This window comes from Lates calcarifer, unplaced genomic scaffold (genome assembly GCF_001640805.2).
Source record: "Lates calcarifer isolate ASB-BC8 unplaced genomic scaffold, TLL_Latcal_v3 _unitig_5571_quiver_832, whole genome shotgun sequence".
In the NCBI taxonomy this organism is placed as follows: Eukaryota; Metazoa; Chordata; class Actinopteri; family Centropomidae; genus Lates; species Lates calcarifer.
Genome location: NW_026117599.1, coordinates 70,795 through 89,955, shown reverse-complemented (window position 1 = coordinate 89,955; position 19,161 = coordinate 70,795). Strand labels below are relative to the sequence as shown.

The following is a 19,161-nucleotide window of genomic DNA, read 5'->3' as shown; positions in this document are numbered from 1 at the left end:
TTCCTGCAACAACTGCTGCTCTGCTGTTCAGTGACACAACAAATGAACCCAGTAATACCAGTGAAAGTGAAACCAGTGAAATTTCACAGATTTACCTAAGGACGGGACCAACATGGTTTATCATTCACCACCATCTTTTACTAGAGCCAGAAAATCCTCATTTCATTTCAGCAAGGAGTTAAACATCAATGTGGACAACTGAGTGTGATGTCAGGCAACATATTTATCAAAAGCCTGAAGGTCTGAACACACCAGGACATGGTACAACGCCAATGTGCCATGCTGTGTGTAGCCTAGAAGAGAATGTATTAGAATGAGGTGTAGCTACATTGTTTCTGGTTTTCTGGCCAGTTCAGTGATCAGCTTCAGTCTTCCCTGTAAACTGAAATTCACAGTCTCGTGTTACTGTACCATCATTTGGTGTTAAATCAGTCTGCTTCTGCATTTCTTGTGTTAAAAAGAAAGTATAAATTTGATTTTTGCAGAGAGAAGTTGGAGGGTTTTCCATTCAGCACCGTTTTCTAAGAACAGCATCTAGTGGACAATAGAGGAACTGCGGCTGAACACACTTGGGCTGCTGATACAGTCCAGAAACCTTCCACAACTCTGCTTCTTCTAATTTTTCTCTGTCAGCAGGAAAGAATCATCGGGAGAGACTGACTCCTGCAGCGAGCTGAGAGACTTTATGGACTTCAATAAAATCTAAATATGTCCAGCTGACTTCAGTTATATTTAGACTGTGATAAAACTGAGTGGTGGTCACTTCAGACCAGAGTTACCCAAGTTAAAGCCTGGAAGAAAAGTTTAATTTATCTATCTAATTTATCTATTTGGAGAAGTATGTTGACATTATTTAATTTAAATCAGATGCAGAGAATTTATTTAGTTAAATAATATTGAACAGTTTAACAAAGTATCTACAGTTCAAGGGAAAATATATATAATATATATATAATTTGTATATTAGTGTAAAAGTTTAGACAAATTTTATAGTACATTTCCTGGAAAGAATGTAATGCAATTTGTTACTAATTAGGGAATAGGGAAAACAGAGACAGCGTTTTGTTGATACACTTTAAAATGATTTAAATATCATACTCACTAGGGTTTAAATTGAGTTTTTCCTTCAAGAACATTTTAGTTTTTTTGTTAGTTCTTTGAAGAAAACCTCCTGTGAAAATAACATGAAAATTAGAGACTGGTACAATATGCCAGCCTTTCAGTAATCGATGATAAATCTGATTGATCTGAGTGTATATGAGTGTGTCAGACTCAGATTGGTTCTGTGCAGAGACTGGGTATTTATAGCCTGACAGACAGACAGACAGGTGGCAGCAGCTCCCTCTGCTGGTCATAGTGACGAATAACAACATTATCTGAGGCCTGTCTATCTCTGTAGGAATCCTATCCATAATGTTGTCAGACAGTTGAATTCAAAGATTTTTGTCCTTTTCCATCATTTTACACCCAAAAATACAGAAAAATAAGGCCCTGGTTCAAAAATACCAGAGTTATCCTTTTTTAAATATAAATGTATTGTAAAACATGCAGTATTTTGTTTTTTCCTCCACTGTTTTGACAATGAGAGATTGAGTAAGTCTTTGGTCATGTTACTCCAACATGTCAGATCTTAAGGAGTTCAGCCGGGCTGACAACTTTTAATATGGATTGTGGTTGGATCATAATGTGTGTGTTTTCTTTTTTAAATCTAGGATGTTATATGGCTATTACAACATATGTCCAAAACTTGGAATCATTTGTTTAAACTCTGAAGCACAGCAACACCAGCCGAATGATCTCTCTGGGACTCCCTACACTGTAGCTTTTACCTGTGACCTGTGACCTCACCTGGTTGATGTCATCGTTGAAGAGGCGGGTCAGCAGCTCTCTGTGGAGTTTCTCCTCACGTTGAGCTGCTTCGTTCAGCCACGAGACACAGAGAGAGTCCAGAGACAGAAGACGTGCCTCCAGCTGCTCCAGTCTGAAACTCGTCCAACCCTGAAGAAGAAATATTCAGATCCATTACTGAAAGAAAAATACGACGACAAAATACTCAAGTAAAAGGCCTGCATTCAGTTAACTAAGAGTACTGAAGTAGTTAAAGTATGGCACCAGGAATAATACCATTAGCAGCGTAGTTTGAACAATAATAATTAAAATAATGACAATAACATTAATAACCATACTTGAGTAAATGTAAATATTTAGGACAGTAATGCTTTATAAATTGTGTGTGTTTGTGTGTTCATACACTGTGGGAGACGGCAGTGCAGATGTCCATCTTCAGCGTTGAAGCAGTTGTAAATAGACTCTGGATCTGCTGCTGTTCCTCCCTGTCCTGGCTCAACTCACTCTCACCTGATCCACGTAGACCAGTTGAACCAGTCATAGGGTTTGCAGGATCTGACTGGAGCAGCACCTCCAGCTGAACAGACAGAAAACAACATTACTGTATAGTTTGTCGCGGTCTGATTTGTTTCCATCATGTTTCCATCTACTATAGTCATGTGAATATCATTGATTGGCTGATGAATATAAATAGCTGGTGGAGCTGATTCTTCAGTCAGTGCCATTAAACAACTGAAGAAGAAGAGGACGCAAAGAGATGAAGTCATTAAGGCTTATTTCAGACGAGAGGAATTCAGCCCAGTTGTGACACACTGCTGCCCTGGTCGACAAATTTCCAGTGTCTGACTGTAATATGAAAGGGAATAATTGTTGCAGGGTATTTTATTGTAGGACAGAGTATGATGCTGCAACAAGTACTTGTAAAATAAAATACTTTATTACTTATTGGTGCGTGTTTTCAGAGTAAAACAATGATATTGAATTTGCTCCCCTGACCTGTTTGGCTATGAGATGGAAGTTGCTAGTCAGGTCCCAAGATTGACTCGCTCTGCTGGATCTTGTCCTTCACTCTCCTCTGGAGCTTCAGCAGCTCTGACAGATCCTCCTCCTTGACTGCTCCTCCCTTTACCTCCTTCACCTCCAGTCGGTTCTGGGCTCCTCTCACAGTCTCCCAGCTCTTCATCACGTACTCCACCTCAGCGTCTAGTTGCTGGACAGAAGAAGAGAGAATATCTAATCATAACAGTCCTGACTGTTACAGTCGCAGGAGTCACTACAGTCCACCATCCCAAGTGGTCCTCATAGTTCCAGTGATTTTAACAATCACAGTAGATGCTGAAGTCCCAGCGGTCCAAGACCAATATCATTGGAACCTCTACACTACCAATCGTCTGAACAGTCCAAAGGTATCCAACAGTCAAAACTCACCCAGGAGTCCCAATAGTCCACTTATCCAAAGTCCAAGATTTCTACAGGTCCAAGCAGTCCTAGTTACTGCTACAGTCTTAACAGTCCTTGTAGTATGAAAGTCCCATTGGTCACCATAGTCGCATCAGTGTCAATAAGTCCCAGTCGTCTCAGAGGTTCAAAGTTCCAGCAGTCAAGACAGCCCCAACAGTCTGAAAGGTATGATGCTCTTAGCATTAACAAAAAGTCCTCCATGTCTTGGTAGGTAATGGTCACAAGACTCACAGCAAATTGTGGTCTGGCCTGGCTGAAGTGCTCCAACAACTTGGAGGTCTGCTGCTCTGAACCCAGATCCAACAGAGTGCAGGAGTCCAGCAGCTCAGAAACACAGTTCAAGTCCTGCAGGGTCTAAAAACATACAGTTAGGGTTAGGGGCTAGGGGTTAGGGTTACTAGTTACTTCCAGACTCTGACATGGTGTAGTTAGTACCTTGAGCAGTCTCTCTTGGTATTTCCTGCAGAACTTCATGTCCTCCTGCTGCTGCTGGCTCTGGATTTGATGATGATTCTGCAGCTCATTCACTTCCTGTTTGCTTTTGTTGAGTTGTTCAATTGTCCTCTGCACCACTGATACCATAGACTGCAGGTTTAACCCTGATCCCAACACCTAATGTAACACACACACACAAATACAAATTAACATGTTATTAATTTAATTCTATCTACTTTCTTTTAAATAAAGTTTAAAAAAGAAAATAATTTCATTTCATTTTATCTCATAGCATCTAGTCTCATTTAATTTTTTAAAATCAAATTCTACACACTGTCATCTCATGTCCTGTAATCTTAAAATCATCTAATCTCATGTCATGTAGGTGACATAACATGCTATATGATATATATAATATAATATCATGTCATCAGGTAGTTTTATCATTTGATCATTTAATCTTAATTCATGTCATCAATTCCCACACTCAATAATCCCATGTTAGATTTGTGTTCTCATGTTACCTAATCTCATGTAACATCATTTTGTGTTGTAACATTTAATTTTAGATAATTTTATCCAATCTCTTTTAATGTGATTTTATCTAAATGTATGTGTTCTTATCTCATACAATCTCTTTCATTTAATCTCATGTAATCTAATATCAGGTAATTTCATTACATTTCAAAATTTACTTGATCTAAACCCACAATCTGTTATCTAATATTGTCACATTTCATTTGCTCTTGTATCATGTAATTTCATTTTATGTCATCAAATCTCGGGTAATTTCTTCTCATCTAATAACACTTCACTTATTTAGTTCACTTATTTCACTCTTCACTTCATTTAATGTCATCAGTGTTAATAATCTGATCTCATGTCATATAATTTCAGGTCTGGTTATCACATCATTTAATTTCAATTCTTCTAATCTCATTTTATCTCATTCAATATTATGTCATCCCATGCCACATCATGTCATGTAATTTCATGCCGCCTCATTTAATCTAACCTGGTCTCATCATGTCCTCTGATCTCATATCTGTCAAGGCATGTCATCTAATCTCATCTAACCTCATTTCAAGGCATTTCATGTCATCTCCTTTCAACTCATTTCATCTCATCAAAACAATTTGGTCTGAACCCTGGTTCCTAACAGCATGGTTACCATGGTGACAGCGTGGACATAGTTGTCTCCCAGCTCCTGAGCAGTGAGGATCCTCTGCAGTGTTTCCTGCCAGGAGGCCTCAACTCGCTTCTTTTTCTGTGGTGACACAGAACTGGTGGTAGTCTTGATGTTACTACTACCAGCTTCCCTCTCCTCCTGCTTCTCCTGCTCCTCCTCTTCCTCTTCTTCTGGCCGCCTCCTGTAGATCTCCCTCAGTTCCTCCATCCTCTCCTCCACCTGGAAAATAGGAGTACCATCAGCTAACAGCACAGGTAGCTTCATCTTCTTTGAACACTTCTCTGACGGACTCCCTCTCTGCAGTAGAGATGTATTTATCCTTTAAATACTGACATTTCTTTTTGGTCAGAGTGATATCAGTTGGTCAGACTTCCCTGCAGGCGCCCTCTAGACGCTGTAATTAGTAGTAGTAGTAGTATGTCATATTGACAATAAAACAATAACAATAAAAGACAATAATACTATTGCATGGTCAAAATAACAATATCTTAAGTTAAGTGAATAACTCATTGAGGTGTAGACTAAAACAGACTCAGACCTGCTGTGCTGTTCTGAGGAAAGTGACGTAAGTTTGCAGCAGCTGCAGGTTTGAATCAATTTTCCTGTTCAGACTCTGCAGCTCCTTCAGGACCAGATCAACTCGACCAGCAAGTTCAGGACTCAGTGAGCCGGTTGAGTCAGGAGCAGGTGGACCAGGCCGAGCAGTGCTGGTTCTGGTCTGCCCTCCGGTGCCGCCTCTCTTCAGTTGCTCTGTCAGGGCCTTCAGAGGGGACAGCTGCCTGCTGGGTTCACTTGGAGGCCGGGGACTGGTTCTGCTAGTTGGATCTGTGTGCAGAGCTTGAATCTGATCCACGATCTGCTTCAAGTTTTCTGCATCGTGACCTGCAGACTGGAGACAAACCAAGAAAAATCATCTGTGGAATGTGTGAAATGCCTCATATGCATTACAGTGTTACTCTGTTATACCACAGTAACAGCAGTTTATCAACTTCCTGCTATAACCTCAGTCTGTCGTCATCTGAGAATCTGTTCGAAGCAGCTGCACAAATTTTACTGCAGTTTTTCTAGAAGGACAGAAACTTTTAGAAAAAATTATATGTGTGTGTGTTAATGTGTATGTGTGTACCTCAGCCTGTGTGTGCAGCTGCAGGTGTTTGTTCAGAGCATCTTCGGCTTCAGAGAGTTGCTGTCCTGCTTCAGAGCTGTTAGACAACACACTCCTGCCCTGCTGCACCCAAGTCCACACCTGCAAAACACACACAAACACAAACAGATGTTGTAACACAAAGGCTATCACTTTTTATTTGAAATTCTAATTTTTATTTGAATGTGGGGTGAAAAGAAGTCTTTATAGCGCATCAGACCATTTGAAGTAGTTTGCCTTGTAGTCCACCAGAGGGCAGTATCAGTAAACTAAACTAATGATAATGCACTGTAGTTTTGTTAGGGAAAAGGGGAACAGTAGCACGACCAAAGCATCTGAGAAGCACCGTGTGGAAGTATTTTGGGCTCTACACTGTGGATCACAAAGTCATGAATAAAGATAAGGCTGTTTGTCGACTTTGTAAAAAGCAACTGCCTTGCGCTTCAGTGGCCACAAATCTGTGCACTCAGCTTACCATGCTGTTCGACGGGCTGTTAATAAACTAATAATGTGTTGTGTTCTGGGGGAGTGGGCGTGAGCAAACAGGGGAGAGGGGCACATTTGAATGAATTCAAATTAACTGCAGGTCATTTTGAGTTTGTTCAGTCTTGATTGTCACTGTGATTTAGTGACACCGAGAGACAATATGTCACCTTGTCCATGAGGTGTTCACATGACGACAGCAGCTGCTGCTGCTGACTGGTCAGGGGTACTCGATGGGTGTGGTCTTCTCCACTTTGACTCTCCTTTCCCAGCATGCTCTCCTGTCCTGCCACCTGCCCACTACCAAAGAAGAACAAAATCATGCAGATTTCATGACCAGTGTTTACAAATTTCTCCTCATCTGTGAGAGGTCATCGTGTTCTGGCTCATCAGTATTAAAGCCTCTGTGTATATTATGGGACAACTGTAAAATGTGCCCAGATGTAGTGAGTGTGCAGGAAGGTCAGGAGAGAGAAGGTCAAAATGTGAGTAATAAACAGTGTTTGTGTAGGGTATGGATTTAAAAATAATCTGAAGTCTCAAGTGGAACAAAATCCTGAAACTGCACCAGGCCCAGAGTGGGTCATTCACTGACCAAAGGGCTTTGCTGAATAGGTAACATTGAGGTGAACTTTTCCTACCTGCTGGTTGTAGCAGGTCTGTGCTGTTTGGTTTTTTCTTGTTTCCTGCTCAATTTGGACAAACTGATGTCTTCAGTCTGAGAGAGAGATCACAAGTTCATTTCATGTCATTATCAAAAACAATGGTGAAAATATTTTTCTTGTGAGCTTCATTTCACAACAAATAAGCACAAGTCTAGAGCTCGAGAAAAAGTAACCTAACATAACATTAACGTTACTTTCTGATGGAATGAGTTTGCTCCAGTTATCATAAAGTCCTGGATCAATAAAGCTGAATTTAGTTCTGTCTGTTGATTGGTAGATGATTTCTTCCTCAAACCCTCAACCAGCAAGTTACCTCTGATCTGGATCCAGGCTCCAAATCAGATCCAGATCCCAGCAGTTCATCTGATCTGGAACCAGGCTGCAGGTTTCTAGTCTCCTCTGATCTGGATCCAGGCTTCAGAACAGATATGATGCCAGAGTGAAGGACTCTGGTCACCTCTGATCTCGATTGGGGATGCAGGTCTATGGTCTCCTCTGATCTGGATTCAGTCTTCAGAGTTGATATGGTACCAGACTGATGGTCTCTGGTCTCATCTGATCTGGATTCAGATGGCAGATCTTTGCTCTCTGCTAATGTGGATTCAAACTGCAAGTCTATGTTCTTCTCTGATCTGGATTCAGGCTGCAGGTCTAATCTGGATCTTGACTTTGCATCTGATCTGGATTCTGGCTCAGTGTTTCTGGTGTCCTCTGAGGTGGAATGTGACTGCAGATCTGATCTACATCCAGACTGCAGGTTTCTGTCTCTTTCTGAGTTGGATCCATGATTCAGATCTGTCCCAGGTCCTAACTGGAGCTTCACCATCTTCTCTGATTTGGATTCAGACTGCAAGTTGTTGTTTTCCTCAGATCTAGATCTAAGCTTTGGAACTGATCTGGATTCAGGCTTTATATTTGATCTAGATCCTGACTCTAAGTTTCTGGTTTCCTCTGGCTCTATATCTCTGATTTGCTCTAATCTAGATCCAGGGGTCTGCTCTAATCTGGATCCTGGCTGTAGGTTTCTGGTCTCCTCTGATCTGGACTCAGACTTCACATTTGGTGTGAATTCATGCTGTAGATCTTTGGTCTCCTTTGACCTTGATCCGGGCTGATGGTCTATGGTCTCCTCTAATTTCGAATCTGACTTCAGGTCTGATCTGGATCCAGCTTTCAGGTTTAAGATGAATCTGGACTGCAGGTTCCTGATTTCCTCTAGTCTAGGTACAGGCCTTGGCTCTAATCTGAATCCAGGCTGCAGATCTGACCTAGATCCAGCTTGAACATCATCTTTGGATTCAGGTTGAAGGTCTTTGTTTTCCTCTGATCTGGATTCAGGTTTCAGAACTGATCTGGAACGTGACTTTGAGTTTCTGGTCTCTTCTAACTTGAATTCAAGCTCCACATCTCTGGTTTGCTCTGATCTAGATTCAATCCTATCTAATTTGATTCCAGGCTTTAGATCTGACCTGGATACCGTCTCAAAGTTTGTGGTCTCCTCTGATTGAGATCCAGGCCTCACATCTGCTCTGAATCCAGCCTGACGGTCTGTCGTTTCTTTTATTCTGGAATCTGACAGCAGGTCTGCGCTCTCTGCTGATGTGGATTCAGACTGCGGGTTCTGGACCAGGATTTTGTCAACTGTGAGAGTCCAGTTCTGTGGTGAAAAAAAGAGTGGAGAGAGTTTTGAGTTAGGATGGTTTTGGGAAACACACGATCATCTTCAGAGGGTTCATAAACTGGATTTTAGGATCTTAGCCTTAAGGTCTCTTTTCTTTCAGTTCAGCTGCTTGATATCAGAGTTTTCAGCTGACAGAATATATTTAAATCCGGTCATCGGAGAACTGAGAATGTGGCTGGGGCAGGATTTATATTTAACCTGAACACCAGATGGTGCTGACAGAGACTGATGACTCTCACTGCTGCCAGTTCACTTACTCTGCTCTATCATCCATCCATCCACCCACCAATCCACCCTGCCATCTATCCATCCGTCCATCTCTTACTTCAGAGCTTTCTGGTCTGGACTCTTGCTCTCTGATGCTGTTCTCCACCCTCAGGAGCTGCAGCCTGACAGCCTGGTCCGCCCTCCTCCTTCTATCCTGCAGTGTCTCCACCAGCTCCTCCAGCCTCGATGCCACCCCCAACCTGCACTGGGAACTCTGGGAAGAGGCAAGGAGAGAAGTTAAACCAGTGGAATTCAAAAACAATAAAAAAGAAAAAAAACAACAACAACCAGGAATGGGCCTCACTGAGATTATCCAAATTAACACACTGTAGATAGTATAGATAGACATTAAAATGAATTAAAAATTTAGACATTGTCACCTCCTCTTCCTCTCCATGGTCCTCCTCATCCTGCAGTACCCCGCCTCTCCTCTGGAGGGCCTCGGTCCTCTGCAGCTGTCTGAGTTTCTGCAGCAGGACGCTGCTGCTGGTTAAAACCTGCAGGGATTTTCCCAGAAGATCTGAAATTAAAACACAAAGACTCAAATGAAAGTCATCTGTGACAGATATATGACTGACATATTCCTGATAAATCTACATTATCTTGCACTGATTCATAACTCTGTCAACCAGAATCCTCAACCTCCAAAGAACCAGTGTAAACCAGTTTGTCCAAATCCATTTCTTTGCCAGCTTCAATCCGTTTATCTCTCATTTAAACCAGGTTTGGGTAGTTTAGAATGATGCAGCCTGGTTTTTTATTCCAGTTTAAAAATCTGTTTAAACAGTTTTAATCCACCTGCAACACCTGCGATAGATCAGTTTAAACTAGTTTATACGAGTTTATAATCAGATATGAAAATTTCACACGGTATAGTTTATCCAAGGTTTAAACTAGTTCAAAATAACTGCAGCCCTTCAATTATAACACGTCAGTTTAAACCAGTTTTTCTAAGGTTTACACCAGTTTAAATCACCTGTAACTCTGCAGCTGAAGAAAACCAGTTTAAATCATTTCATCTGTGGTTCAAAGAAATCTGACAGGTTAAACTAGCTTAAACTGTTCATAGCTGAGTTTTACAACCAGTTTAAAACAAGATAAATTCAGTCTCTTGTTATGACTAATTTGAGCAATGGTTACCTCTCCTCATGGAGTCATACGTGAGCTGAATTTCAGTCAGTCTGTCGTCATCTGGTCTGAGCTGTAGATCCTCAACTCTGTCAATACTGACAGAAAACTAGAGGCATGAAAACAGACAGATGTTATTACTCACACGTATTACTTAGTGTGAAAGTAAACAAACAAGAAAGAAAATCAAAGTCAGTCTGAGGCTTGACAACAACGTGCTTCAGCTGAGTGGAGTTTGCATGTTCTCCCTGTACCTGTGTGGGCTCTCTCTGGGTACTCTTCCCACAGTCCAAACACATGCAGGTTAGGTTAACCGGTGGCTCCCTTAGGTGTGAATGTGAGCGTGAATGGTTGTTTGTCTATATATGTCGGCCTTGTGATGGACTGGTGATCCATACAGGGTGCACCCTGTCTAGATAATGGATGGATGTAATAATTATTTTCTAAACATATAAACGCCCCTGCTTAACTACTTGATCCAAACAGATCAGAGTTCTGGATCAGGAGCTCCAGAACTCTGAACTTAACGAGCTCCAGATATCAATTTGCATTAATAACTAGTTGCTTCTGCCAACCAGTCCAGTTTGAGTTAGTTACCATGTGAATTCTTATGCCCAAAAGCATATTTTGTGTAGCGACCTTTGACCTTTGACCACCAAAATGTCATCAGTTCATCATTGAGTCCAAGTGAATGTTTGCACAAAATTTGAAGAAATTCCCTTGAGGTGTTTCACGAGGATGGGACTGACAAACGACCTGAAAACAACTAAAATGTTACGGTAGGACTCTCCTGTGTTTAAAGAGCTACAATCAGCTGATCATTTCTCCACTCTGTTGAACTACAGAAACACAGTTCCCTGGTGGTTGTATGTTACAGAGTTATTGGCGTGGAGAGAGCTCATTAACCAACAGAGTGAAGTCTCACATTAATTAAGATTAATTAGCAGCAGCTGATGTCATTTTAATCAGAGGGAAACAAAAGAGAAGCCGTTAACATCACCTGCAGGTTTTCTGTCTTTGATTCTAAAAACAACAGGGAGGGATAAAAGGTCCAAACTGGAGGACACTATGGCTACAAATGTAACTGATACTTCCAGCACCCTCTGTGCTGGTAAAGTTGTACCTTAGTTCATTTAACTGTGACTGACAATTAAAATAGAAACAGAAAGTTCATAGTTGGTGGGTTGCTTTAGATAAAGGCTGCAGCAGGTGACTGAGGTCAGGCAGCAGGTGTTGCTAATAAAATGGCAGCCAGGCAGTGAGCATGGCTGAAAGATCCAGGAAATACACTGCACCACCTGAGGAATGTGAGACTCAGGGCTGAAATGTCCTTCATGGGAAGGATAAATCACATCCACAGAGGAGACACTGTACTTTACTGCTGACAGGGAGGAGGTCAAAGGTCACTACAGCCTAACAATAGAGTGTCACTTTACACCAGGAGATTCCTACCTCTAGCACTCTGCGGTAAAAGTCTGAAGCCAGTATCAGGACTTCCTGACGTTTCTCGAGCAGGTGAAGGAGCAGCGACCACCCCTCGCTCAGAGACTCCACCATGGCCTTGTGAACTCCCTCTTCCTCCTCATTTTTCTTGTTTCGCTCCATCATCCCTTCATCCCTCCTCTTCCTCCTCTGATCCATCTTTTGGCTCACCGCCGCCAGCACTTCTCCCTCATGTTTCTGGAATAACAGCAGTGTGAAAAAGAAGGTTCTTACCCAACATTGGCATGAACAACTGTTTCCATATGTGTAGATGAGTGTACCTTGAGTTTCTCCATCAGCTGCTGCTGCTCCTGGATCAGGGTCTGGTTTTCCTCCTGGTTCAATCCAATCTCACAGAGGCTTGGATGGGCCTGGACCAACTGGATATGGACTAGAGACCCGCTCTGAGCAACAAACATACAAACACATGTGGGGTGAGAACAGTGAAAGCAGTTTGTTTTGTGCTGCACTTCCAGACGAGTATGACAGGAGGACTGATGACGCCTTTCAGATGAGAGGTGAAAAGAAATCTAGCTGCCTTCAACTCCAGCACTTATGACAGAAACTCAGCTTGCTGCCCGCAAAGCACAGTGAGTGACAAAACTGTTTACTATGCACAAATTACTTATTTGATCCTTCATAAGGCTCCAAAGTGTTATGAACTCTAGTATAGGACCCCAATGCAGAGAACACACACAGGTAAGTACCAACAGATGGCTCTTTAATCAGGCACCGATGAAAACACAGGAACAATAGGCAGGCAGCGTGGCAGGCGACTGGCTGACTAAAGAAAGTACTGAAGACACGAGGAACAGAAAACGCTGCCACTGGAGAACACAGGTAGCCACAGAGAACAGGAGAATCCAAACACAGGTAGCGCTGAGAGCTTGCACACAGGATACAGCAAGGAATACTCTGGCAAAGGACTGGGGTGAAGGCCGGGCTTAAGAAGGCGAAGGGAGAACGAGCGGAGTGGAAACAGGTGTGTGTAATCAGCCAGCAGGAGGAGACAGCCACACCCCTAGCAACACACCAGCTCTGCAACCAAACAGAAAAAAGGGAAGGGGGAACAGAGAGAAAGAACACAACACAAAGACAAACTAACCCAAACCATAACAGTACCCCCCCCTCAACGGACGCCTCCTGGCGGCCTACCAGGCTTGTCGGGATGCCTGGTGTAAAAGTCATTAATGAGTTCAGGGTCCAGGATGAGTGAGCGAGTGATCCAGGAACGTTCCTCTGGCCCGTACCCCTCCCAGTCCACCAGGTATTGAAAGCCCCGACCCCGCTTCCGCACATCCAACAGCTGCCGGACAGTGAACGCAGGGTGGTCATCGATGATCCGGGGGGGTGGAGGGGGTTCGGCCGGAGGGCACAGAGGACTGGTGGAGACAGGCTTGAGCAGGGAGACATGAAAAGACGGGTGGATATTGAGGGAGGGGGGCAACTGGAGTCTCACCACACTGATGATGCGGTCGATAGTGTATGGGCCGATGTATCTGGGGGAGAGTTTGCGGGAGTCAGACCTGAGAGGAAGATCACGGGTGGAAAGCCAGACCTTCTGGCCGGGTTGATACAGGGGAGCAGGAGTGCGGTGACGATCAGCCAACCTCTGGTTCCGAGCCGCAGTACGGGCTAGAGCTGCTTGGGCTTCACGCCAGACTTGGCGGGCACGCTGGAGGTGCGTCTGCACCGAGGGAACTGCCACTTCGGTCTCCTGAGCAGGGAAGAGAGGAGGCTGAAAGCCATTAGCAGCCATAAAAGGAGACATACCTGTGGCTGAGCTGACCAGGGAGTTGTGAGCGTATTCGATCCAGGGAAGGTGGGAAGACCAGGAGACTGGGTGATTAGAGGCAACACAGCGAAGGGCTGCCTCCAGATCCTGGTTGGCCCGCTCAGTCTGGCCATTAGTCTGGGGATGGTAACCAGAGGATAGACTGGCTGTAGCCCCCACAGCTCGGCAAAAAGCCTGCCAAACTCTGGAGGAAAACTGAGGTCCTCTGTCGGAGACGATGTCCTGGGGGATTCCATGAAGCCTGAACACATGCTGAATGAGTAGATTAGCAGTCTCTAGGGCAGAGGGAAGTTTAGAGAGCGGGATAAAATGGACAGACTTGGAGAATCGGTCAATAACAGTTAGAATGGTGTTGTTACCATCAGATGGCGGCAGTCCAGTGACGAAGTCCACGGCAATGTGAGACCAGGGACGATGGGGTATAGGAAGAGGGCGTAGGAGACCAGCAGGAGCACGATGAGAAGACTTGTTCCGGGCACAGACTGAGCAGGCAGAGACGAACTCCTTAGTGTCAGCGGACATGGAGGGCCACCAGAAACGCTGACGAAGCAAAGCCAGGGTCCGATGAAACCCAGGATGGCATGCCACCTTGGAGGAGTGCCCCCACTGGAGCACAGGGGAACGGACAGGCTCTGGGACAAACAGGCGGTTGGGAGGACCACCCTCCGGGGTAGGATGATCAGACAGGGCCTCCTGGACCAGCTGCTCAATCTCCCACCTGGCAGCTCCCACCACACAGGAGGAAGGCAGAATGGTGTCCACCGCAGGACCTTCAACGGGGGAAGAGAACTGGCGAGAGAGGGCATCAGGCTTGGCGTTCCTGGAGCCTGGCCGGTAGGTGAGGGTGAAGTTAAATCGGCCCAGGAACAAAGCCCACCGAGCCTGACGGGAGTTGAGTCTGCGGGCAGAACGGAGGTAAGACAGGTTCTTATGGTCAGTCCAAACAATAAAAGGGTGTGTAGAACCCTCCAGCCAGTGCCTCCACTCCTGGAGGGCCAGCACCACTGCCAGCAGCTCCCGATTCCCCACATCATAGTTCCTCTCCGCAGGTGTGAGACGGCGGGAGAAGAACGCACAGGGGTGGAGTTTCTGGTCAGAGGTGGACCGTTGAGACAGGACCGCTCCCACACCAGAGTCCGAGGCATCAACCTCTACAACAAACTGGACAGAGGGATCAGGGTGACACAACACGGGAGCAGAGGAAAATAAACTCTTTAACTTAGCAAAAGCGGCCTCAGCCGCAGGGGACCAAACAAAAGGTGATTTGACAGAGGTTAACTTAGTAAGAGGTGCAGCCACTCTACTGTAATCGCGAATGAATCTGCGGTAGAAATTAGCGAACCCAAGATACCGCTGTAGTTGCTTCCTGTCGGTGGGAGTGGGCCATTCAACCACTGCCTTAATCTTGGCAGGGTCAGACCTGACCTGCCCTTTTTCCACCACAAAGCCCAGGAAACTGACTGAGGGGACATGAAACTCACACTTCTCGGCTTTAACAAAAAGACGGTTCTCCAAAAGTCTTCGCAAAACTAGCCGGACGTGTTGTACATGTTCATCAGGGGTGCGGGAGAAAATCAAAATGTCATCCAGGTAGACAAAAACAAACCGGTTGAGCATATCACGGAGGACATCGTTGATGAGACATTGGAAGACAGCAGGTGCGTTGGTTAACCCAAAAGGCATGACAAGGTACTCAAAATGACCGAGAGGAGTGTTGAATCCGGTCTTCCATTCATCCCCCTCCTTGATCCGCACCAAGTGGTAAGCATTACGTAGATCCAACTTGGTGAAGATGGTGGCCTGGTGGAGGGAAGCGAAGGCAGAATCGATCAGGGGAAGAGGGTACTTATTCTTTACAGTGATCTCATTAAGTCCCCTGTAGTCTACACAGGGCCGAAGAGTCTTGTCCTTCTTTTCAACAAAAAAAAATCCTGCTCCCAAGGGCGAAGAGGAAGGACGGATGAGACCTGCCGCCAGAGAGTCAGAGATGTAGGTCTCCATAGCCTCCCTTTCAGGCTTGGAGAGGTTATAGAGCTTGCTGGATGGATAGGGGGCTCCAGGGAGCAGATCAATACTGCAGTCATAAGGTCTATGAGGAGGCAGAGATTGAGCCCGGTCCCTGCTGAACACCTCCTGGAGGTCATGATACTGCTGGGGAACTGAGGAAAGATCTATGGGTTTAGGGGTTCCAGGAGCTGAGATGGTGGTGGGAATGGCCGAGTGGAGACAGTGGGAGTGACAAAATAAACTCCAATTAGTAATGGATAGAGTGGACCAGTCTATGTGTGGGTTGTGGAGCTTGAGCCAGGGAAGGCCTAAAACCAAAGAAGAAGATGGTGAGGGGATTATGAAAAAGGAAATATCTTCTCGATGATTGCCAGAGAGGAGCAGGGACACAGGAATAGTTCGGAGAGTGACATGGGCCAGAAGGCGACCATCGAGGGCAAAAACGTCCTTGGGTTCAGGGAGGGGTTCCGAGGGGATGTCAAAACGGGAAACAATACCAGAGTCTATGAAATTGTCGTCCGAACCAGAGTCCACCAGGACAGGGAGAGGAATGCCCTCTTTAGACCAGGAAACAGTCCCTTTCAGAGAAAAACGTTTGGAGGATGGGGGAACAGCAGAAGTTCGGCTCACCAACGTTCCCCTAGTGGTTGATGAGCCAAATCTTTTGGTCGTAAGGGACAGAGAGCGAGGACATGACCACCTCACCACCACAGTAGAGGCACAGTCTCTGGAGGAAGCGGCGTTGACGTTCAGTGGGGGTGAGTCTCATCCTCCCCAACTGCATTGGCTCCTCTCTGCAGGGGGAGGAAGAGGCAGCTGGGGGAGATGTACAGGCAGAAGGTGGCTCCGGAGGAGGGCAAGGTACCATGGGACCAGAGGGTCGAGGGGACTTTGATCGAAGGGAAGGGGCCCTAATTCTGACTGCCCTTTCCCTGCGTCTCTCGCTAAGGCGATTGTCCAAACGGATAGCCAAGGAGATTAGCTCCTCCAGAGAAGAGGTCTCATCCCGAGAAGCAAGTTCATCTTTTAGTTCCTCACTGAGCCCTCGCAGAAATAACCCTTGTAAAGCCCCTTCATCCCACCCACACTCGGCAGCGAGAATGCGGAAATCTACTGAATAAGCAGCTACAGTGAGGGATCCCTGACGTAGGGAGAGTAGCCGGTTACCAGCTACCTTGCCCCGGAGTGGGTGGTCGAAAACTCTACGGAACTCACAGCAAAAGGAATGGTAGGTTTGCCAAGCAGGTGAGTTAGCATTAGCTGTGGCTACGGCCCATGCTGACGCCTTCCCTGAAAGTAAGCTGCTAACAAAAGCGATCTTGGACCTGTCGGTAGAGTAGGATAAGGGCTGCTGGTCAAAAACTAAAGAACACTGGTGGAGAAACTGACTACAAGACCCTACTTCTCCTGAATACCTGACCGGAGTGGGGATAAAGGGCTCACGAGGAAGGCTGGGCAGGGTAGGAGAAGTAGTAGGGGCTGGAGGATGGACTGGTGGAGCCGGAGAGGGAACAGGAGCCGCCAGAGAGGTAAGCTGCGTGGAGACCTGGTCCAGGCGGGCGTCGAGTTGGGTCATGCTGGAGGCCAGGCGGAGCAGCTTGTCTGTAATATCCCTCAGAGCATCCTCGTGTTGGCCCACCCGTGCTCCTTGAGAGGTGAGAGCGAGTTTCACCCTCTCAATCTCTGCGGGGTCCATGCTTGGCCAGAGTATTCTGTTATGAACTCTAGTATAGGACCCCAATGCAGAGAACACACACAGGTAAGTACCAACAGATGGCTCTTTAATCAGGCACCGATGAAAACACAGGAACAATAGGCAGGCAGCGTGGCAGGCGACTGGCTGACTAAAGAAAGTACTGAAGACACGAGGAACAGAAAACGCTGCCACTGGAGAACACAGGTAGCCACAGAGAACAGGAGAATCCAAACAGGTAGCGCTGAGAGCTTGCACACAGGATACAGCAAGGAATACTCTGGCAAAGGACTGGGGTGAAGGCCGGGCTTAAGAAGGCGAAGGGAGAACGAGCGGAGTGGAAACAGGTGTGTGTAATCAGCCAGCAGGAGGAGACAGCCACACCCCTAGCAACACACCAGCTCTGCAACCAAACAGAAAAAAGGGAAGGGGGAACAGAGAGAAAGAACACAACACAAAGACAAACTAACCCAAACCATAACAGTACCCCCCCCTCAACGGACGCCTCCTGGCGGCCTACCAGGCTTGTCGGGATGCCTGGTGTAAAAGTCATTAATGAGTTCAGGGTCCAGGATGAGTGAGCGAGTGATCCAGGAACGTTCCTCTGGCCCGTACCCCTCCCAGTCCACCAGGTATTGAAAGCCCCGACCCCGCTTCCGCACATCCAACAGCTGCCGGACAGTGAACGCAGGGTGGTCATCGATGATCCGGGGGGGTGGAGGGGGTTCGGCCGGAGGGCACAGAGGACTGGTGGAGACAGGCTTGAGCAGGGAGACATGAAAAGACGGGTGGATATTGAGGGAGGGGGGCAACTGGAGTCTCACCACACTGATGATGCGGTCGATAGTGTATGGGCCGATGTATCTGGGGGAGAGTTTGCGGGAGTCAGACCTGAGAGGAAGATCACGGGTGGAAAGCCAGACCTTCTGGCCGGGTTGATACAGGGGAGCAGGAGTGCGGTGACGATCAGCCAACCTCTGGTTCCGAGCCGCAGTACGGGCTAGAGCTGCTTGGGCTTCACGCCAGACTTGGCGGGCACGCTGGAGGTGCGTCTGCACCGAGGGAACTGCCACTTCGGTCTCCTGAGCAGGGAAGAGAGGAGGCTGAAAGCCATTAGCAGCCATAAAAGGAGACATACCTGTGGCTGAGCTGACCAGGGAGTTGTGAGCGTATTCGATCCAGGGAAGGTGGGAAGACCAGGAGACTGGGTGATTAGAGGCAACACAGCGAAGGGCTGCCTCCAGATCCTGGTTGGCCCGCTCAGTCTGGCCATTAGTCTGGGGATGGTAACCAGAGGATAGACTGGCTGTAGCCCCCACAGCTCGGCAAAAAGCCTGCCAAACTCTGGAGGAAAACTGAGGTCCTCTGTCGGAGACGATGTCCTGGGGGATTCCATGAAGCCTGAACACATGCTGAATGAGTAGATTAGCAGTCTCTAGGGCAGAGGGAAGTTTAGAGAGCGGGATAAAATGGACAGACTTGGAGAATCGGTCAATAACAGTTAGAATGGTGTTGTTACCATCAGATGGCGGCAGTCCAGTGACGAAGTCCACGGCAATGTGAGACCAGGGACGATGGGGTATAGGAAGAGGGCGTAGGAGACCAGCAGGAGCACGATGAGAAGACTTGTTCCGGGCACAGACTGAGCAGGCAGAGACGAACTCCTTAGTGTCAGCGGACATGGAGGGCCACCAGAAACGCTGACGAAGCAAAGCCAGGGTCCGATGAAACCCAGGATGGCATGCCACCTTGGAGGAGTGCCCCCACTGGAGCACAGGGGAACGGACAGGCTCTGGGACAAACAGGCGGTTGGGAGGACCACCCTCCGGGGTAGGATGATCAGACAGGGCCTCCTGGACCAGCTGCTCAATCTCCCACCTGGC

At 46.4% G+C, this 19,161-nt stretch overlaps 1 protein-coding gene across 1 annotated transcript; it reads right to left on the bottom strand.

Moving 5' to 3' along the window:
• Positions 1-2,869: 2,869 nt before the first annotated feature.
• LOC127140948 (uncharacterized) lies at positions 2,870-17,281 on the bottom strand. The gene is made up of 16 exons (XM_051068995.1): positions 16,291-17,281; positions 12,922-16,163; positions 12,065-12,187; positions 11,754-11,981; positions 10,314-10,410; positions 9,554-9,693; positions 9,232-9,387; positions 7,539-8,882; positions 7,202-7,278; positions 6,731-6,860; positions 6,060-6,179; positions 5,472-5,822; positions 4,916-5,152; positions 3,745-3,921; positions 3,541-3,663; positions 2,870-3,058 (listed from the first exon to the last, which is right to left on the bottom strand). The coding sequence occupies exons 1-16, from the start codon at positions 17,279-17,281 to the stop codon at positions 2,870-2,872; spliced, it is 7,725 nt and encodes a 2,574-aa protein (XP_050924952.1).
• Positions 17,282-19,161: the final 1,880 nt, after the last annotated feature.